At 40.2% G+C, this 21,858-nt stretch overlaps 2 protein-coding genes across 3 annotated transcripts in view; both read right to left on the bottom strand.

Moving 5' to 3' along the window:
• Nucleotides 1–96: 96 nt before the first annotated feature.
• gnrh2 (gonadotropin-releasing hormone 2) lies at nt 97–1,721 on the bottom strand. The gene is made up of 4 exons (XM_023428006.2): nt 1,615–1,721; nt 1,169–1,314; nt 881–964; nt 97–390 (listed from the first exon to the last, which is right to left on the bottom strand). The coding sequence occupies exons 2-4, from the start codon at nt 1,301–1,303 to the stop codon at nt 352–354; spliced, it is 258 nt and encodes an 85-aa protein (XP_023283774.1). The 5' UTR covers nt 1,304–1,314; nt 1,615–1,721; the 3' UTR covers nt 97–351.
• A 2,324-nt stretch (nt 1,722–4,045) lies between these two features.
• ptpra (protein tyrosine phosphatase receptor type A) overlaps nt 4,046–21,858 on the bottom strand; it is a 28,244-nt gene continuing 10,431 nt past the window's right edge. For both annotated transcript variants that reach the window (XM_023427832.2, XM_023427831.2), the window contains exons 2-22: nt 20,577–20,623; nt 20,238–20,319; nt 19,687–20,136; nt 15,468–15,567; nt 15,181–15,254; nt 14,499–14,635; nt 14,075–14,165; nt 13,806–13,882; nt 13,661–13,697; nt 13,451–13,548; nt 12,947–13,066; nt 12,407–12,573; nt 12,186–12,321; nt 11,891–12,040; nt 11,655–11,748; nt 11,419–11,495; nt 11,156–11,290; nt 10,294–10,419; nt 9,995–10,146; nt 9,407–9,542; nt 4,046–8,000 (exon numbers count right to left, since the gene is read on the bottom strand). In XM_023427832.2, the coding sequence (XP_023283600.1) occupies nt 7,926–8,000; nt 9,407–9,542; nt 9,995–10,146; nt 10,294–10,419; nt 11,156–11,290; nt 11,419–11,495; nt 11,655–11,748; nt 11,891–12,040; nt 12,186–12,321; nt 12,407–12,573; nt 12,947–13,066; nt 13,451–13,548; nt 13,661–13,697; nt 13,806–13,882; nt 14,075–14,165; nt 14,499–14,635; nt 15,181–15,254; nt 15,468–15,567; nt 19,687–20,136; nt 20,238–20,319; nt 20,577–20,597 (2,535 nt within the window). In that variant the 5' untranslated portion in view covers nt 20,598–20,623 and the 3' untranslated portion in view covers nt 4,046–7,925. The remainder of the gene's footprint in view (nt 8,001–9,406; nt 9,543–9,994; nt 10,147–10,293; nt 10,420–11,155; nt 11,291–11,418; nt 11,496–11,654; nt 11,749–11,890; nt 12,041–12,185; nt 12,322–12,406; nt 12,574–12,946; nt 13,067–13,450; nt 13,549–13,660; nt 13,698–13,805; nt 13,883–14,074; nt 14,166–14,498; nt 14,636–15,180; nt 15,255–15,467; nt 15,568–19,686; nt 20,137–20,237; nt 20,320–20,576; nt 20,624–21,858) is intronic.

Raw genomic sequence — 21,858 nt, 5'->3', positions numbered from 1 at the left:
CTATTTAGACATGTGCCCAACTGGTTTTGCCACTGTTTTGAATCTCGTGTAAAACACTTTAACCTTTTTTTACTCTACATTTAGCCTACTGTTTACATCATATGCCATAGACAATTTTGGACACAAATAAAATGAAAAGAAGGTTAATATCAAAATAGATAATTTATTACGAGGCATTATAATTTCAATATTTGTGTGCCACAGGGAAAATCCATGTAATGCTGGAAAACATACTGATAAATATAACAAATAGACAAGATCAGAGGATAAAGATAAAGTAGTTTCACATCAAGACAAGGGCACTGATGAAGAGGGTCACTAGGTAGAAAAGCAGTGTAGGCTGGAAAGATGTCACTTTCTCTTCTGGAGCTCTCTAGCTATGGCATCCAACTGTGGAGAGAGTTATTTAGGTTAAGACACACTGCATGTAGGTGGATGTAAATATGTAAGGCGTGTCTATTGTACAGCTTTTTGTTGTTGTTGCCAATATAATATAATATGTATAGATACAGTGTGTGGGGCATTATGTCATCAGGTCAGCATCTGTGTGTTTGTGGGCAGACACATTCTTGTAAAGACAAAATACAATACACAATATCTTCACTAGTGATTAACTATAGAGTAGGCTTTTGGATTTTGGAGTATACCTTCTTTCACGTTTGTATATTAATAAGAAAGCTGAGTTATAGTGTTCATATTAACAACACTCGTGCTAATAGAAGAAATTACACTGACAAGGAGTTTTATTTTTTAGATGAGTCATTAACTGTTGATCAGTTAATGATCTCACTACTGGTTATAAAGGTCTGTGATTACAGTGGGACATACGAGTTTAAACAGCACTAGACATGGTACTGCTGTTTTCTCTTAGTTTTCTTACAAGAATGTTTTTGAGAATGCTCCTCCTCTGGGGTCTCAAGTAGCTGCATTCCCCTGCCTCGCACAGCTTAATCTCCTCTGAAATCTGAGAGAGAGAAAGAGAGTGAGAGAGGGGGAATATGAGAGAAAACTAAAGAGGTAATGGATTCCTCCATTCTCAACAGAAAATTTTCAATGATTGACAAAATGCTGCACACACACACACACACGCACGCACGCACGCACGCGCACACACACACACACACACACACACACACACACACACACACACACACACACCGGTCCTGACCTCTGACGTGCTGAAAGAGTCCAGCTCCCTCTTGCCTCCGGGGTACCAACCATGGGACCAGTGCTGGGCGTTGGAGAGCTGAGCCCCCACACATAGAAGCAGCCCCAGCAGCAAAACCAGCCGAGATACACACATGATATTTCTACCTGTGGGCAAAGACAGAGACTCAGAGGCCTGGCTGTAAGTATCTTTGACCTTTTAATATCTGGTTTAGAAACAAATTTAAAATTTCATAACATTTAAATACTCAATACACTGCAATAGAATCAGCAGACTATATATGGATTACAGGTGGTTGTTACCTGCTCTGATACCGGTAACATCAAGATTATTATTATATCTGGGGATCCAACAATGTTCACTGTGATGTTTTTTCTAATATTCACAACTTTTGTTTTAGACAGACAATAGTAATATTACATAGAAGAGTAAGTAAGTGTTCTTACCTTAGTGTCAACTCTTACAACTTTATCACCACAGGTGTCCCCTAAGGTCCCTCCAGAAGCTGACTTTGCTTGTCCTGCAGTCGGTCAGTTGCTGAAGGCGTCTCACAGTTTCACAGGCGTATTACTGTAAAGATTCTCTTTACTCTCATCCTCCTCCTCACTATATGTACCGGTCTAAAAGGCCCCCCTTCCAACACACATCTCTGTTATCCTCCCCCATGTGTCCCGCCCATTACTGACCCCTTTGTACCCCTCTTCCCAGTGGTGTAATGAACGATCCCTGCGGACAAGAGGCCCAGATGACCTGGCCAATTCCAATTATCACCTGCAAACAGCACCAAGACCCCTCGGGATGCTCATCTACTCACATGCATCACCCATACCCGCTTTCAAATACTGGCACTCTGGCTAAATAACAGATTCAAGTCATTAAATTAACAAATTGCCCAGTAATATTAAAACCTATTTTTTCAAGAATGTTGTTGCACACAAGATTATGAGAATATCTCAAACGCAATAAGACTTGAAAACTGCATGGGAAAGGCTTTATCTGATGCCGTAATCCTAAATTATTGGGCTAAAACATAAAACCAATGCATGCCTGGCCTCTTTAGACTGGGCCCTGGCCAACAATTGTCTTTGACTAAGAGCTCTTGGATTTATTTCACAGATCAGACTGCAGTACACAAAACTCAGTAGCCCCCATTTCCTCTCTTTTGCATCTGTTTTGACCACAGTGACCCATTACACATCCTCCTTCTGACCCTGTTGACCGTTAAGTCAGGGGAAACTCAGGGGCAGCTGATGACAAGAGGAACAAACAATGTGGGTCAGTGACCAGGCCAGACATCACCTCCTTCAATTAGAGGTGGATATTTTTAGGTGCAGAGCTGATTTCTTTCTCAGGAAATGACTGACAGTGTGACGTGTGTTCCGTTGACTCAGTTGATCTGCCAGCTTAAGCGTTGTGACACAAGACTGTTTGGTGCAGGTGATTGGTCGAAGCAAAGTGACTCCAAGATACGTTGTTGATGACACATGATACCTGTCAATGTTAGGTAGGTGGCTACATTGCTCTTATTGCTATCTTCAAGTTTGTTCTCCCTAGCACACACTCAAGAGAAGCAAACCAACTGAAATCATGTCGCAAGTGCAGCCGCTGTGGTTCGATTATTTATTTATTTGTTCTTCGAGAGCAAGATTATAAGGTAGCTACTGGCAAAGAAAGGATTGTTCAAAACACAGATTATAAAAAAACACATGTGAGCTGAATATCTAAACTGCATTAGTTAGTGACAAGCTAATTTTGCTGCTTTGTATTGGTAGATCGTGAGTGTCAGTTATGTTAACATGCTTGTAAAATGTAGGCAGTGGTGAAAGACACATTCAGATCATTTATTTAACTAAAAATAGAAATACTAAAATGTATTAAAAGTAAAAGTCATTATGCATTCTTATTACTTTCATATTAATGTGAATGTATCTGGTTGAGGTGGGAATAATTACTTTACAGACTGTCAGGTACATTCATTTATAACAATGCATCATATCTTATCAATCATATTATTATTAAACATTAATCTGTGAAGTAACCAGTTATTAAAGCTTTCAGATAAACGTAGAGCAGTAAAAAGTACAATATTGTTGTGACTCAAGCAGCATGAAATACTCATGTTAAGAGCAGGTATCATAAATATCTACTTAAACTGCTAGCAAGTGCATTTGACTTAGTATTTACCTGTGCTTCAGTCTGATATTATTATTTGAAGCTTTAACCCTCTACAGCATCTATTTTAACTTGAGGTGTTTTTAAAATGCAAAAACATCTCTGCAATCTTTGCCGTTGCTTACTGAGACTTGATTTGCTTGGACCTGCACAGATTGTTTCTAAACCCATGACCGAGACCAGCAGATCAACGTTTATCCTGATTTTATGATCGTACCGATATCTTCCCATCTCTCTGTCTATAAAAACTAGACTGCAAAATTGCTATGAGATTCATTCAATAGTGATATGACCTAAATGTAAACATATGTTCTAAAATGTAGTCCAGGTATTAACATCCAATCTTTCTCACACAAACATTTCAACAACACTAAACGATTCACAGATGAATAAGTGAATTGGTGCAAAAAGCACATTAATATATGACTGGGGGTGAATGGTTAAACACTGATTGAAGACCCTTCAAGAGCAACACTCAAGAGGCCTGACTGATCTATAAGGCACATGAACGATTGGCAATTATGTTGCACCACTGTACCATTAGTCTTCATTGAGGAGGAAGCTGTAAGGAGCATCAGGTTGTCGTGTGTTGAAACACGCAGTGCATGACAACAATGCATGATTGCATCCGAGTTGTCTGACACATGACATTACTGCACCTCTGTGTTTTACGTTACATTTAAAGTCAATAAATGCAGACAAATGTTAAAATCTCAAGCACTTTATTAGGTTTGAACAGTATCTTGCTTAGAAAGGCCATTTGGCATTATATAATTATATATAATTTTATCATATATATAATTATATATACATATATTCAAATGTTGAATAACAAAACGCTAGAAACAAACATTGGCAAATTAAAAAATAGGATTTGCTTAAGACAATTATACCAAATTAAAGATGGCCAAAACAAAACATCTCTAATACATTTCAAAATGGTCCCAATACAGTTCAATATACATCTTTTTTTTTAAAAAAAAGAAAAAAAAAAAAAAGAAAGAAGGGGGAAGAAAATAAAATAAGCAAGGCAGCAGACAGGAATGAAATATAAATAACCTTACATTATGTACAAAAGGGAGTGGGCAGTGACCACTGGGAAAGAATGGTTCAAGGACAAAGTGAAAGAGGGAAAGGAAGCGATAAGAGGACAGCAGTGAGTGGAGCTGGATAGGAGACATAGAGGACATATAAAGGCGGAGAGCAGAAGGGAGTTCTTCCGTGGTCTCCCTCTCTACAAATGGAGACATATTAATTCTCCAGGGCATTCAAAATGCTCCACTGGGGCAAAGCTCCAAGAATAAAAGAGATGTGAAACAGGGAACACTGGTGTCCCTCAATGATAATGCATAAACAATGCAACTGTTTTTGTTGTGGGAAAAACTTTATGAATTTTTGTTCAACATTCGGGTACCCACAATTGATTATTTGTCATGGATCCCGCGTTCAACTGATATGGAATGAGATGAAGCCATTAAATCAAGATGGAAATTAATTAATAAGTGACCTCAATCTGTAATATCAAGGAATTTAGGTATATACGACTTCAGGGAATGTGAGAGGAAGGACGACTGACCCAGTCTTGTTTTGGCCCTATTGATTCCTCAAAGAGGTTTGTCACTGGTCTGCAGGTGAGGGTTGGGAAGTACATGCAAGTTGGGAAAATCCAAAGGACAGCCTTGAGCACGGTGATGGCTCCACCACATATTGTAGGTAAAGTTGAGAAAATTCATTTCTTTTGAAAACCTGTTAGTGAGGCACTTTTTTTTTCTTTTTCTCTTTTTTTTTTTTTAGTTCACTGTAATCGCACAATAGTGGGTCTCAAAGGTTGGCACAGTGTAATGTTTTGTTGTCAAACTGCAGAAAGACAGTTATCACGTGATCCAAACACACACAATAAACCCATGTAATTTAAGCACAGATAGAACAGCCAAACAAAACAGAAACCCTTGCTCCACTAATTCAAGATCCAGTAAGTGACAAACTAAATAAATGATGAACAAAATGGCACCTAACTAATAGTGCGGGCACTTGTGATGCTTTGGAATGAAACAAGACCTGAAATGAAGATGATGATGCACAAACAGACAAAAATTTCAGTGACTGGTCAATTGTAATATCTGCTACTGTCCCTGCGGGGCCTTACAGAAGGCTTAACCGGGGGCTTTGAGACCTGAAAGAGCTTCAAGAGTTCAAATATAGTTCCCATATTCCAATATCAAGGCCAAATCATCTTTCTGACCTTATCTCTCATTTGGTTCTGTACATTTAAGGGCTTTGCTTTTGGTGCAAATAGTGCATGAGTGTTCAAATGATCCGCATTGACGCAACCTCGCTGCCTAAAAATTCAGCATGTACTTTTAATGACGTCCGTTATCAATAAATCAAAATTTGATTGTGCTCCTTCCTTTAATTAAAGAAACAGGAGTGTTAGTGTAATTTAGTCTGTTTGTGTGTGAGTGTGATGTAAATCATGTACAAGTATGTATGAGTTTTGCTCAGTTAAAACCCACATTACAAAAAAAAAAGACTGAAATAGCTTTAAAACTCCTAAAAGAAATATATTTTTTAATATCATGGCATTAAAATCTGGGTATCTGATATCTGAATACCCCTCCGGTGTGAGTTAAAACCACTTGACCGTGGGTCAGCTTTGGAGGTGAACTCAAGCTCAATTTGTTCAATTTATAAATTTAAACAATCCTGGCATCAGTCATTTCCTGAGCTGACCGAGTTGAATTTAGGACTGACCTGAAGCCCCGCGTTTAACTGACATCATTCATCTTTCATTACAATCATAAAGGGCATGGCCTCAATTGTGACCTCATCTTAACAAAAACACTGTAGTTCAAGCCTGAGTGTCCTCACAAGACAGCTGTTTTAAAAAAAAAAAGAAAAAGAAATCATTGCAAACATCGCATGGCACACCTCCACTATTAAAAGTAACAATGCATCCATCCTTGAGGAATATGTTAGCAACAGCATTTGAATAAAAGGAAACATTCTTCGGCATCAGTGTTCACGATGGGAAACGGAAGCAAATCATTCTTTAAAACAGTGACAGTACAGCGCCGTGATGCGAGGCTGACAAAAAAAAGAAAAAAAAAAAAGAAAAGACAGTTAATTCAGACAGACTCAAAGGAAGCCAGAAAAGAAATGTATCAAAACAGTCTACAAGAAATACTGACGTGCGTCTGTAAACAAGAAAAAGAAATATGCTGGGTATATAACATTTGTTGATTTGTATGATGCAATAATGGCATTACTTGTGATTGTTGTTTTGAGATTTGGCTTTTCAACATGATCAAAATTGCTGCCGATACTGTAACTGAGCTTAAAGTCAAATCTAAATCATTTCAAAGGTTGACCAATTCTCCCAACCCCTTATATTTCTTTACTGTACGGGGCAGAAAATAATCTAGATTTTCTACTTTCCCAAATTCCTGTTATAGTCCAGGAATGTGTTGGTTGGTGATCCTTGGACAGTAAAATAGCTTTCTTGTACTGAATGGCCGAACATGGTTGGTAGAGTCCCTCAGACTCCAGAGCTGCAAAACAAAGTGAGTGAAGGACTTTGGCACTCAGTGGATAGAGGACAGTAATGTGAAAATACACCGTGTCCTCTCTGCCAGCTTATGCTCCAACTCAAACAAACACATACAGACGCTCAAAAAGAATGAATGCTCCTGGTTTGAAGTGTGTGTGTTCATGTGTATGTGCATGTGTGTCAACCTGAGACTTTGAGCTACGTCACAGAGATTCTGATCTCCAATTGTTATCACTTGTACATGGATTGAAAAAAGTTTTTTCCAAGTTGATGCACCCAATTCTGTGTGAGAAAAATGGCTCTGACTGTGTGTGTGTGTGTGTGTGTGTGTGTGTGTGTGTATATATGTGTATTAATGTCTGGGAGTGAAAACAATCCAGGTTTTGTCTGTAAATGTAGAAACTCCTGGATTCTGCTACCGCACACATCGCTACAGCTTGGCTCAGGCAAGGCCAAAAATGTCCTTAGTCTCTGCCTCTGTCCCTATAGAGTTAAAAAAAAAAAAAAAAAAAAATCCAAACATCATTACCTTGACTCTGGATTTTTTTTAACATTAGCCTCAAAAGCATTAGATTCATATTCATATATATTTATATATTTATATATATACCAATAAAATACATTACAGGTGCCACCCGAAAATGCAGCCAAACTCAAAACTGTGTCTGAAACCAAAGTAATAAGATGCAACACAGTAAGTATATATACATATGGGGGAGAGATGAGAAGGAAATAGGGTTGAAGGGCTGTATTAACAAGACCAATATTACAAAATATTCAAGAAGGCATCTCCGTTATTTTCTCTGTCCGACTGCACTGCCCTGTCCTCCGGGCCGAGACGTCTGTTCCCTTTTCCTTTCGGGCAGTTCATCCCATCCACAGATCAAGTTGTGATGAGTCCTTTTTATTTATTTTCTTAATCCACCAGATGGGAATATGCAAGTTTCTGCATGGTAATGTATGTGTGTGTAGGATCTGGTGCGTGCTTGTATCAAGTGTATGCTGACATCCACCTATCAACCCATCCATGGCGGGTCCCTACTTGAAGTTGGCGTAGTCAGAAAAGGCATCGATATACTCCTGGACCACTTTGTAGCAGAACTCGTACTGTTCCTGGAGGAGGGCGGGATGGGAGAAACAGCCGCATCAGCTGGGAAACTAAACAAGTAACACTAAGATCACACTATAATCACCTGACGTCTTTGATTCTATAGCATCTTGACATGTGACCTCTTCTATAATGGCTCACAGTGTATGGTTATACGTGACATAAAGCAGAGTACAATCATACAGCTGTAGCTTGAGCACTGATGGGCAACGAAAGTTCCCAAAACTTTGTTTTGCATTTAGTACCCACACTTAGAAGTCCCCAGGCGCATACAAAGCTTTACACAAAATTCAACTTCCATTTGGACTTCATTTCTACCTCCACAATAAAATGAAACTAATGTATTAAATTAATAGTTCAACATGTTGGGTAACACGCTTATTGTCCTTCCTGCTGAGAGTTTGATGGAAAGATTAATACCACTCTCATGTCTGTGTGGTAATGGGTGATACACAGTAATATGCAGCTGGAGGCAGCAGCGGGTTATCTTAGCTTCGCATAAAGACTAGAAACAGGGGGGAAAGCTAGCCTGGCTCTGTCCAGAGATTTAAAAGAAAATCTGCCTAGCAACAACTTCAGGTGGGTTAGGTGGGTTATGTGCCAGACTATTACTTAGTAAGGACCAATAATCTCTGCTGGTTGCCTGGCAACTGGTCTCAGCCAAGAAATAGCCTAGTACATAACCCACCTTAACACAGTGAATTGTTGTTACAATAAGGTTTTTTGTATGGAAAAGACATAACATTTTAATTTGTGAGCTTTAGCTGGTAGGTGGATTTTGTTACCTTTTGACAGAACCAGCTGTTTCCCTGTTTCCAGTCTTTATGTTAACCTAAGATAAAATAACTGAATGCTGTCTTCAGTCCATATTTACCGTATGGACAAGAGAGTGGTATCAACAAGCTTATTTCTCAAGATGTTGAACTATTACTTTCACCCTGCAAATATTCTCGTAGGCTTTGGAATCAAGTGTGTCCATCTGTTGTTTGCACAGTTAGTAACTGTTTAATGACACAAATCTTATTTTCAAACTGCTGCCAAAATCCCATCAGTTGCTCCTTGGCTACAGCTCAGTTTGACTACCAATATTAATGGAAATACCTAAGTTGCTCAGATACCCTGTTCTGACAGACACACTACCAGCAGGTGGATTTAAATTCTTGTTAGTGGTAATAAATCAAGCTGCTTGTTTCTTAATTCACTTTTAACCAGCTGTTGCTTAAAGATTTAAAAAAAAAAAACCCAACAGGTGGAGTTTTAAAAAAAGATCGTCCTCTCGGTCACAAATTCTTAACAGCAAATCTGAAGGAAGCAAATATCTCACTTTCCCATTACATCCCTTTAAAGATTAACCAGTTAAGTAGTTTTTGATCATTATAACAAAGTTATATGTACAAATTTAAGCCTTTACCAGTGTCTGCACCATGTGGGGTCTCTGCAGTCTGAGGCTCTTGACAGTCTGGAAGACATCCAGGATGCCCTCTGCCTTCACCCTCTCCAGCACTGTACTCAACGCACAGAAAGTCCCTGTCCGGCCAGCGCCAGCACTGTAAACACACACACACACGGGCAGAAATATAAATCTCAGTACACACAGTGCAGAAATAACGTACACACAAGAGGTTTTGTTCTGGGTGTACATTTGAGAGAAGAGGCATAGAAACAGTCCGACAGGGAGCAGTTAAAATGTCACAAGGAAAAAGAGAACAATTCTTCTGAGATGTTTTTTCCTGTGATTTAACAGCTGTAACAATGTCCCACACACACACACACACACACAAACACACAAACACACACACACACCAGCAAGCACACGTAACTTCCAGAGCATTTTCATGATGTGCAACAATAATACAAAGAAATATCAATAATTATCTTTTTGAGGAGTGTTTTATTTCCCTTTTTATCTTACACTTGTCAGTCAGGTTCAAACAGCCACATACTTAGTGAAGCCTTGTGTGTGTGTGTGTGTGTGTGTGTGTGTGTGTGTCTGTCTCACCTGCAGTGTACAGTGATGGGGTGGTTGCCAGACTGCTGCTGTTGTTTCTGCACCGCAGCGATTATATTGATCATGCCTTTCCCATCAGTGGGGATACCCACCTCTGGCCAGCCGTGGAAATGGAACTGACGCACCGCTCGAGCCTTGTTCTCCTGGACGGACGGAGGACAGCAAAAATAAGACATTAGGGTATGTTTTCCTGGTAGTAATGCAAAGATTGTTGTTGGTATAATCTGGGTTTTAACCTCCAGTGTGTTTGTGTGTGGAGTGTCTGCTTGTTTCCCTGTGTCCTCTCTTACCCTGTTGTTGGTGACCAGGAGGTCACGCACTGTGTAGCTCTCACTCTCCTCCTCCCTTTTAATCTCGATGGAGATGTCCCCGTAGACCACCACTCCATCACTGGGCCAATACTGAGCACACTTTTCCTGCAGCACACAAGATAGAAGCGGTCAATTAACAACATCTTTGGATTCTGAACATTTTAATCTAAATCTCTAGAGAATGATTTTTATTGTTTGTATTCAACTTGTTCATTTTTCCAGATGTCCAAGTAGTAATAAACAGGGCTAAATCATATGCAAAAAAAAAAAAAGAATATGATTTGTAGGCCTGGGTATCTCTGTGGCACCACAATGCTTCATTTATGATATGTTGTGACTCATTTTTACCTTTATCAAAACATTTTCCATATTGCAATTTCAATAATATTTTGATTAATTGTTCATCCCTAGAAACTTAGTACAATTCATTAATCATCAATTACATAAACAAAGAAGAAAACGGATACCAAACCCACCATGTTTGTTGGAAATAACTGGATTCAAATTCTGGCCATTAAATCTGATTTCGTGTTATGACTGAGCTTCAACAATTACTTTCATTCTTTGTTGTATATCAAACCATCTGGACTGCTAATAATTTTTAGATCTTATTAAAGATCTGCAATGGAGATATGTTAGAAAACCACTAAAGATCAGGTCATTTTGTTGAAATGAATAACATGTTATACAAGACTGGTGGCACTTTGAGCAAACAATCTAATATCAATATTCTATTTTAGCCAGATATTGACCTGATATCTAATACGAGTGGTACACACACACACACACACACACACACACACACACACACACACACACACACACACACACACACACACACCTGGCCTCTCTCCTCCAGCTCAGTGAGCATGACTATGGAGCAGCTTCTCCACTCCCAGATCATCCTCCAGAAGTCCTCTATGGTGTGCTGCAGGGGGCCCTGGCTCGCCATGTACGAGTCCTTCTGGCGGTAGCCCTGTGTGGGAAGGAGGGAGGATATTTGTTACAAAATAAACAGTAAGAGGAACTACTATAACACCTGATCGATTACTTGCATTAATGAATTGAAATGATCCATTCTAATCCAGGTGCTTTTACACTCACATCAATGAAAGAGGCATTGACGTAGTCAGTGTTCTCCTCTCCTCGTTTGACGGGAATGATCACTCTGTTGAACTCATCTGTCGGGAGCAGAAACATTAATCTTGGTTGGGGAATAGCTTGAACAGTGGACATAAGGACTTTATATCTGCATTTTCATCATGTGCATTAAGGCGTTCATCACTGGGTGCAGGTACAACACTGTATAATATCCTCACATCTACAACTTCTTCACTCACATGGAATGATCTGTAGGACTCTGTTCTTCTTCATGTTGGCGGGCAGGTTGCCTGTTCTCATCTTGTCATTCTGGATCTTGATGGATGTCAATTTCTACAAGTTATGTGATTCAAATATTAACATGTATACTTCAGTGACACATCTTACTGCAATGAAACTGTTAGATGCTCAGGTATGACGACTGAGGGGTCACAGAGAATAACTGCCACTTTGGAAGAATATGACACAAACAGACCTTGAATTCAGCCTCCAGGCCACTGCAGCCAGCTCCAGGTGAGGGGGTGTAGAGTTTGGCCAGGTGGGACTCCAGAGAGGTCACCTCTAGCTCTGTGTCTCCGTAAAGGTAGTGCTCTAACAACGCCTGGAAGATGAACACATACTGCATCTGTGGGAGAGAGAGAGAAAGTTGGAGGATAAGTGGAAGTTAAAAAAAAACCATTGCACTGAAAACACTGCATCATGGGAGAGACTGAGCTCATGTGAACAGAAATTGTGATGCATTTTCCGTTGTGTGCCAACGCTGGACTTACATCAGTCTGGACCATCTGACAGCGCTGGGCTCTGATCCTGGTGACGAAGCCAAACACATCCACCTTCCTCTCAGCGATCATCATGTCCAACATGGCATCGATCACAATGAATGTACCTGTCCTCCCCACACCCGCACTGATGGACAGAAACATGATTCGTGAGTTGTGTGGTATTCAGAAAACAAAAATAGGCAAAAATCAGAAAGCCTTGAACCACTTACCTACAATGGACCACAATGGGCCCGGCATACTGGGGGTTGCAGGTCTTGACTTTCTTGAGGAACTTCAACATGCCAATAGGGGTAAAGGGCACCCCAAAATCTGGCCAGCTGGTGAAGTGGAACTGGGTGACGAGCCTCTGAGGCTTCTTCCCAGACACATCTCCCACCTGAGACACAAACAAAACCAGGTCATAGACTGAGCCACAAGGGTTTCCATTTATGTCACTGACACTAAAATGATAGCATCTCTAAAATCCCAAAATAATCCACGTTTTTTGTGTACCCAGATACTCCTCTAAAGATCTTTGGAGATACACACTACAAACTACATCAGTGTTTTGCAGAATGTAGCCAGCAGTGCTGCATGATAGGAGGTATACTACTACTACTATGAAAAATGGGAGGGTCAAAATGGGTATGGTTCATATTGATTTCTCTTTATAAAGACATTAGATGTTAACCGCGTGCTTAGAGAAAAAAATTGTAACACAATAAAACAAATTTAGCATGATAGCTGTATTAATAAGAGGTTTACAGTACCTGCTGGATGCAAAACTTGCGGATGGTGTAGTCCACCAGAACCATTGTGTCTTCTACAGATACTCGGATGTTCCCGTATGTCCAGCAGCCCTGGTCCGGCCAGTACTGCGCACACTTACACTGAAAAACAGAGAGTGATTTAACACTGAGCACACTCACAAAAAAATGCAAATGAGGTTGTCCAAATTAACAATAACCTAACTATGCTACATCTTTGACGGACTGAGTATAGTGAGAACCAAAAACTGATTAAAGGTAAAATCAGGATTTGAAGGCCCTCACATAAGGGTTCACATTGGGGTTTAAAAAGTGCAACTAACTTTACAGATGAAAAATTTACTTTGCAAATAAAGACACATTAAACATAAAACCAGTGATGTGATTTGTTCCCTTGTGCTTTTAAAAAGGTTTATCCAGTCCCCATCTCAACTGTGTATGTATATTATTAAACACAAGTGATCTTATTAACCAGCATACAAACACAAACATCAACATTATCCCTACCTCTTTTCTCTCCTTCAGATTGGTCACCATGACAATGGTAGCTGTGTTCTGCTCCCAGATCATTCGCCAGAAGTCATTTACTGTTTCCTCCTTTGGCCCTGAGATCACAAAATCAAGAGAACATCTGTTGAGCTACTAATCAAGTAGTCTGTTTATAAAATTAACAGCACAGCACAGTACTCTCTGCTCCAATGCAGGCGCAAAGCTTACCTTGAGCTGCAATAAACTTATTCTTCTCTTGGTAACCCTGCAAAAGAGAGGCCAAAAAAGATGTTAGAATGAGGCAAAATAAGAGTCCCCCATATTTGGAGCAGAATTGTTTCTTCTCTGGAAAAAGTGCTGGACTTATACAAACATTTATAAAGGAGGCGTTGATGAAGTCAGAGTCAGGGACTCCCTCCAGAGATGAGAGATGCACCCTGGAGTGATCATCTGAGGGAGAGAGAGAGAGAGAGAGAGAGGGAGAGAGAGAGAGGGAGAGAAAGAGAGAGGGAGAGAGCAGGAGACATGGAGAGAAAAAGCAAATGAAGAGCTGAAGCAGCACAGTCCAAACCAAAAATACACTGATTTCTGAGTTGTTAATGCCCATCACAGTCACAGTGTCAGGGTTCTGTTTTCACTCACATGGCAGGATGTTGACATATCTGTTCTTTTCTTTATTCTCCTCCTTGGAGGCAGCGTCACATGATGCCTGTATGGGGCAGACTGGCAGCGCCTAAGCACAGAAATAAAAAACACACATTTAGATACCAGGAAGGAGAGCAGTCAGACACATATCAATCTCAAATCTCTCTGTGGAACCCTGCACATCATTTACTTAATTACATTGGTTGGACATACATACTGTGCATGATCCTTTTGTATCTGGTAGCTTAATTGCTACTGTAACAATAAATTTACTCACGATCAACATCGTGCCTATAATCCTATTTTGATGGTTACTTCCCTCCCTATAACAAAGCACTTCTTTAGGCTACAGGGAAATGGGTTGGAGGGGAATCTCAGGCTCAGTGTATTATCAGAGGGTGTGTGCTTGAGTGTGCCATACATTAAACTCCTCCCTGAAGAGTTTGTTGTCATCAGCCATGCGACGGTTCATTTCTTCCTCTAGCTTGTCAACAGGAAGGGGCGGGTACTTCCTGTTTGTGCTGGGTGAACGGGCCAATAGTGGGACACTCTGGAGTTCTGCACCGGCCGGCGAGCAGGAAGGGAGTAGGCGGGGGTGAGTGGAGGAGGGAAGGAACAGGAGGGGTGAGGCAGGTGGAGATAAAGACATGTGAGACGGGGTACGAACATAGGACTGGAACTGTCTTACATCAAGTTAACACTGACTTCATCATTCGCTGTCTTTTCTAAACATGCCCACCAGAGGGTGATGTGACTCAACACTGTAACATGAAAAGCCAACTGCAGCCCTGCTGGTTAGGTAATCTCAGTGAACAAAAGCGTTCTGCCAACAGTCAACCAGTGAAATGTTATCGGTTAGGGGAGCAAGATCAATCAAGTCTTATCAGAAAAAACTCAGAGTAACAAGTTTGGTCAAACTGGCTGTACATATTTGCTGATACGATCCAAAACAAATAAATGAGTGTTCAGTGAGTATGCAGTCATTATCTGCTGACAAATACAAAAAGCGCACACACACACACGTGCGCGCGCGCACACACACACACACACAGAGAGAGACAGACAGACAAACAGACAGACTAATGCACATTTGGCTATTTTACCTGTATCATCCGATCTGCCGTTGGTCAGTCTAAAGGAGTTTGAATGGCTTCCTGCCTGCTTGTACTTCTTAAACCTGTCAATCAACAAAGATCAAAGTGGATATGAATGCACACACACACACACACACACACACACACACACACACACACACACACACACACACACTGCTTTAGTCTCATAGCAGAATGCCAATCAGTCGCTGCCAAGGTAACGGCAGCACCTTAGGCCATTCACCACAGGTCTCTGGCTGGTCTTGTATAAAGAACATCAACAGCATATCACCAACCTGAGCATGTAGAGGATGATGATGATGAAGATGATGACCAGCAGGGAGGACAGGGCCACCATCACTGCTATGATTGGCATTTCATCAGACGGGGGCTCGTCTACATCAGAAAGAAAAGGGTGGATAAATGATTTGCACCATGCATATGATTAAGAAAAAAATGATAAAAAATGTGTCTCAATAACTGAGGTGTGTCAGTGTTTTAGTTTGATGCCGATGCCAAATTCCATTGCCATTACCAATTTTCTTCTCATATAACACTGGTCCACATAAGCTTGGGGTGTTTTATGTTAAATGTGGATTTTTCAGTATTTTATTAGCTTACAAATTGGACACATGATTTTACCAGCACTCTAAGACTGAAGGATTTGAAAGTGTTAGATGAGAATTTTGATACCACTCTTTTATCTGTAACATAAATATGAAACTACAGTCAGCAGCCAGTTAGCTTAGCTTAGCATAATGACTAGAAGCACGGAAGAAACAGATAGACTAGCTCAGTCAAACAGTGACATTTCATTTGTACAAAAACTGAAGTCACCAAAAGGATAGACTGTTTGGCCAAGGAATTTCTGAACAAATTAAATAAATGGTATAAAACGTGTGAATCAGTGAGCTTTAGAGATGATGGTATGCGAATTTTGTCGATATTCAAAATAATTCCTGTTGCTATTTTTCTGTTGATAGACTAATCATTTCAGCCATACCCAAAATTTTTCTTCTAAAAGCTATTCTTTTAAATAAGTAAGCATTGCACATTCATTTTCTGTTGATCAAGCGATCAATCTACTTATTGTTTCAGCTAGGATTTAATGAATACTGATATACTGATATACTGAGATATCTAGTGACTGTGTAATGTCCCAAAAAAGCAGTTAACATTTACAGACTTTTAGCTTGTTAACATGTCTGAATGTCGGTAAAACAATAAGCCAAGGTCATAAGGTGACCTCAGCCTCTTTCAACACCAGCCTGTAGCTTTCCTTTCCATAATGGTTGTCCATGTTAATATTTCAGTGGCTTTCAGAGGAAAAAAAAACACAGACACAAATGGAGAGCGCAACAGGCTGTCCTTTGGAGTGAACAGATAAATCACAGTTTAACAGAGAGGGTCGACCCTCGGCTTCTATATCTGGTTATACCCAGGATGACAGTAGCCAGAGAATGATGGTATTAAATACTTAAACATTTCGACTTTTTGCTATGAATTCTACATGAATTATTCAGAGTGTAAATGTTTCAATGCGTGTCTGTCTATGTTCATAAACCAGATGAATGTGGAGCTACTGTCATGCTACTGGCTGGTGAAATAGGATTGTGTTCACAAAGGCTTAACTTTTCAAATTAGACATTACATGGGCAAAGTTATCTATTCATTCTGATGCATCCTGTAGAATACAATGGCTGACCAATTTGTATGTGTTTCCACCCTGTGCATGAGTTACTGGTTGAAGGCAATCCTATAGTCTTCCCCGTGACCTTTCACTGCCGCCGTTAGCACAAAAGACATGAGATTTGAACAACAACAGGAGTTTGGTGTACAAAAAAAAAAACAAAAAACAACAACAAAAAAAAAAGAACGGCTGCCGTTTGTGTGCTGATGACTGGTCTGTAAGACACATTAGACCACAACAAAAGAAGAGATTTTTTCTAGAAACCTGCATGGTGGTGGTGACAATGCAATGACAAAATCAGCTGTTCCATGGATCGACTCAAAATTCAAGAAAGCTCTGAATGTCACAGTCAAAAATATGCTACAAAGAATGCATCGTTTAACTTTATGCTCTATATGCGCTTTCTGGGGGGAGGCAGTTTGGAACACCGCCCAGTTATGTTGCATTTTCATGCCCATTTCCCAGCACTTTTCAGTGTTCTCCCTCGGACAAGGTGTACATTGAACAGAGCAGAAGCACAACAAGCTGAGGGTTATCATGTGGAACTGACACAGGCTTGACGCATCTAATGCCATCTAGAACTGCGCACAGCTCGCCACACAAGGCCCACAGATGGCCACAGGGAGACAATGGAGCAATTACATAACACCTATGAACCCAGAGTGATTATTTTATATAATAGAAACACCATATATAGTGCAGTGCAGCTACATCTGTTGCATTTATGTTCACCAGGAGTCTAAATGTTTATCAGAACCTCTACAGTTTCCCCTGAAGTCCTAAAATACACCATCTCAGTGTTTATGTACAGGAACCAGTTTCAGTTGTTGTTTCACCCAGTCCAGGATGATTCAGAACATTCCTGCTGTTATTATATTTGATAGTAAAAAACATCTTTCTAAATCAATGACTGACATTTGATAGTGATTTGTGTATTTCTCTATAATAATCATGTAATATGAATAATTAATGTAAAAGAAGCGGGTGGGGGGAGTCATGTTTCACTTACAAGAATATTACTAGGATGGTCTGCACAGAGACTCAAAGCTGCTAAAAGGCAAAGCTGAATAACTGAATAAGAATTTTCTTCAATATATCAAAAACAGCATTTCATAAAAACATAAACTGAGGAAGATAGAAATCCCTCAAAGCACTTTTATTTTCATATATATATATATATATATATATATATATATATATATAAAAAAGACACTTATGGCAGCGTCTGGGTCATCCAGTTTTGGTGCTAATTCTGATTCTTGTGGATGACTGGTCAAATGCAGGTATGTCATGTCAGGATATTTCCAGAGTCTAAAAGCAGAAAAATGTTCAACCATCTAAAATATTAAAGGTCAACTTTTGACTAGAGAGCTCACTTGCTTGCTCTTTCTAGCTGTTGCTACTGCTTTTCTCTCCTACGCTAATAACATACAATTACAAGGTATAAAAAAAAAGGTATACCATGAATCTGTGATGTTTATGTATTCCAGGAGCTATTCTAATGAAGCTTAAATGTGTCTGAGGTGATCTGATGACAAATAAGAATGCACCCAAAATGCATTGGGGTCAACAGTAGGAACAAATAAGCACACTTTAACAGGACAGCGCAGTCATCTTTATAATGTGGGTAAAGCAGGAAATACCTATTTGACAAAGTTGTAGATAATTGATCTGTAAGGTTTAAAAGTATGAACCTGTCAGCCACTACAAAACAGTCACCAAGTCACTTTCTTCTGTTGAGCAACAACTGCACTTGTGCCAGAGATAAAATGAAATGTGACTAACAAAGAAAAATCCCATCACAGCACAGTCTTCAAATATCTGGGTTCAACACACAGGGTCTAAGCAGTGCCTTAATGATTTCCCACACCTCTCTGAGGCTACCTTGGATCTCAGTCTCTCCTAGCATAGATTTGTCCCGGTGTGACTGATGAAAGGCGCTGCATAATGACGATGACTTCAGACAGAGTCCCTTGTTACTAAACGTTGAGGATAATGTTTCAGGATGGATATTTCCTCCAAGAAGTGTTTTTTATCACAACCTGTGTCTCACTTTTGTAGTTCTGGCCATCATTTCTTTGAGTTAAGATAACACTGTTCTCATTAATCTATTTGCTGAGATCTGGGAGTGCGTTGACATTGCTACAACAAACTCTGACAAGTTATAAAACACGAGTAGTTGAATAATCATACAGGTTGTAAACAAGCAAACAGTTTATTCAAACCACTCGACTTGAAGGTAAAAGCAAAACTGAGGGTATCTGACATGTCAGTAATAATCCCTCATTGCACAAGAAGACTGTGTGCACCCACAACTACAATAGTCCCATGAAGGCATAATCCTAACCGCAGGGGCCAGGGATCGAGTCCAACCCGTGACCCTTTGCACCATATCATTCTCTCTCACACTCACTATCAGAATTAAAAGACAAAAAAATAACTGAAAAAGAAAGAAAGTGATGAACCCGACTGGGATGCAATTGTTATCCAGTGCTTTTAACTTCAAAAGTCACAATTTGGCATTGAACATCAAGTCCCAGCCGGGTTCAACACTTTTTATTGTCCCCAGGAAACACTTCCGTCGTGTTGTAGGACTGAATTTGCAGCGTGTTTGTGTCTTTGCATGTGTTTTCCTAAGTTGTAGTGCGTTGAGCTCTCAGGGCCACCGTAGATAGGAAAGATGGCAAAAACTATGGAAATAAGACTGGAAGATCTGGAATTATCCTTCAAGTATCCTCACACTAAATCTGTTCCCAAGTGAAGAGAGTCTTCAGGATAATAAAAAAAACAGACACACAGTGTCCTACACATGCATCGACACTCACCATGTGGGATGGAGTCTGAGGTGAACTCCTTTCCGGGTTCTGTGCTGGTCTCTGTCTCTAAGCTGAATATATCCTTATCAGCATAACTCTCTGTTGTTGGGGTGTCTGGAGTTGAGGCTGTGGTCCTGTTGTCTCCCCCTGCTGGGGTGGGAGGAGGGTGAGACTCAGTGCTCGGTGGTGCCTGAGGGGCATCAGTTGGAGCTTGAGGTGGGGGTGGAGGAACTGGCAAAACTTTTGTGGTGCCATTGGAACCCACAGCTTGTACGTCCTTATCACCAGCTGGGCTTGTAGTGGTGGTGGTCGTTGTTGTTGTTGTTGTTGTCATCACCGGGATAACTGCAGGGGCGAGCGTTGTGGGTGGGCCTGGGAGGGCTGGTGTGGGTGCGACTGTAAAGTTGAGGGAGGGTGCAGCGGGAGGGTCTGTGGGTTTAGCAGTGATATTTGGAGGACCTGGAACAAAAGAAAACAAGAATAGGTCACGTGTTCTGCAATTTTTCTCTGTGAACTTCAGGTGAGTAAAGACATTTGTTATCAGTGGACATGGTTCGTACTTGTGATGGGGGCATGATCCTGGGCGGAGGCCCCGAGGGCTAGACTGAGCAGCAGGAGCAGGGGACACACACCCATTCTGCCCTACATGCCAGAAAAAGGACAAAAAGATATTAGTCAAAAACAACCTCAAATCTCATTTGATAACAAAAGATAGTGAACCTCAAAATGTTTCAATCAGACCAGGGTTTATCCATTGTATAATCCACAATCCACTATACATTTATTTTTAAATCTTCTATCCTTATCCATCATGCTTATTTTTGGAAGGTAATACTGGTACATTTGAAATGAAAATGAAATACTTGCAGTGTATCCTGTGTGTGTAAAATGTTGTTTACCTGAAGAAGGGAAGTTGGCATCAATCACTCATTCGCACGCCGTGGCCCTAGAAAGCAAACAGAATACTTTAAGCATTACTCAGAGGATTTCGTTACTTTCAGGCACATAATGTATCAGTAAAACTTGCTCCTTGAAACATGCTTCTGTAGGATCAGTATCAAGATGAATGGAATTAGATGACGTTATTCGAGTCGTGGTGATGTACCAGAAGAGACATGAACAGCATAAATTCCCTCAAAATTCATATTTAGACTGGGCAATAATTTAATATTATGGTTTGTTGACTTAGAGAATTGTACCTTGTCACATGCTCCAATCACATTATCATTATTGATTCCATGGAAATTGTAGTTAAAAACTAACAAAATGAGTTATTGTAAGTTTTGTTTTACACTTCATTTTGTCTGATTATTTTATACGTGATTTTGTTTTCATTTGCCATATAATAATATCTGGAAAATGCTGTTGAAAATGTTGCTGGTTGAACATTACTAATTCAATTAAATGTTAAATCTTTTGTAAAAAAAAAAAAAAAAAAAAAAAAAAAAAAAAAAAAAAAAAAGGTTGGTTCCTGCTTTTCCCTGTATTTCATTGTTATAAACTAAATGTCTGTTTCTTACACTCTCCTGCAACAGAGTTTCATCATAAAAGAACTGTTATGCCCAACCAACAATCCTCTGTTACTGAGCATTCGTCACCTGGAGCATGACCAAAACAGAGTCAGTGTCACGTTTAAATTCCTGCAGTGACAGCGAATCAGCATTTAGGACACTCTTCACCCACTGATATGGGGATGAGCGAGTGGGGGCCAGAGGAAAGACTTGTAGGAGAAAGCATGACGGAGGCTGGGTGGTCGGTCGGACTGACTGTCAGTCTTCTGTATAATCTCAGAGGCCAACAAGGCTGTTGTCTCCCTGACTGAGCTGTGATAATCCCTGGACGTAATCCCATGGTCCTGACCCTGGAATAATCCAGCCCGTCTGCCTCTGCTTAGAGAGATACTTCAACGCTGCACCAAGCCAAACACTGCAGAAACTGATGCTTTACATCACGGATTATTGCATCAGTGGGCAGAGGATAAATTGGGCGCTAAAAGCTCTAATAGTGCCAGTTGCCAATCTTCTGCTGTTTTGATCTGAGCTCATTCACTGCAGTGCTTACATTCTGGTTTGAGCTCAGCACTGTTTGGCTCTGACTTCAGCCTGAAATGGGGCATGATGAGCAAGTTATGTGGTCAATGAGGATGCTATTAACCTACAAATCCAATTGTTGCTCTCCTTC

The sequence above is a fragment of the Seriola lalandi genome, unplaced genomic scaffold, assembly GCF_002814215.2.
Source record: "Seriola lalandi dorsalis isolate HSWRI2012SDOR001 ecotype SW California unplaced genomic scaffold, Sedor1 jcf7180002054864, whole genome shotgun sequence".
Lineage (NCBI taxonomy): Eukaryota > Metazoa > Chordata > Actinopteri > Carangiformes > Carangidae > Seriola > Seriola lalandi.
Note: the sequence above shows the minus strand (reverse complement) of the source record. Positions and strands in the feature narration are given on the sequence as shown.

Bases quoted from the DNA above. Each gene is read 5' to 3' on its own strand.
- gnrh2 (XM_023428006.2), bottom strand. From the start codon at position 1,303: ATGTGTGTATCTCGGCTGGTTTTGCTGCTGGGGCTGCTTCTATGTGTG. The intron at 965-1,168 runs GTCAGGACCGGT...TCTCTCTCTCAG, and splicing joins ACTCTTTCAGCACGTCAGAG to ATTTCAGAGGAGATTAAGCT. The intron at 391-880 runs GTAAGAAAACTA...CTCTCTCCACAG, and splicing joins GCATTCTCAAAAACATTCTT to TTGGATGCCATAGCTAGAGA.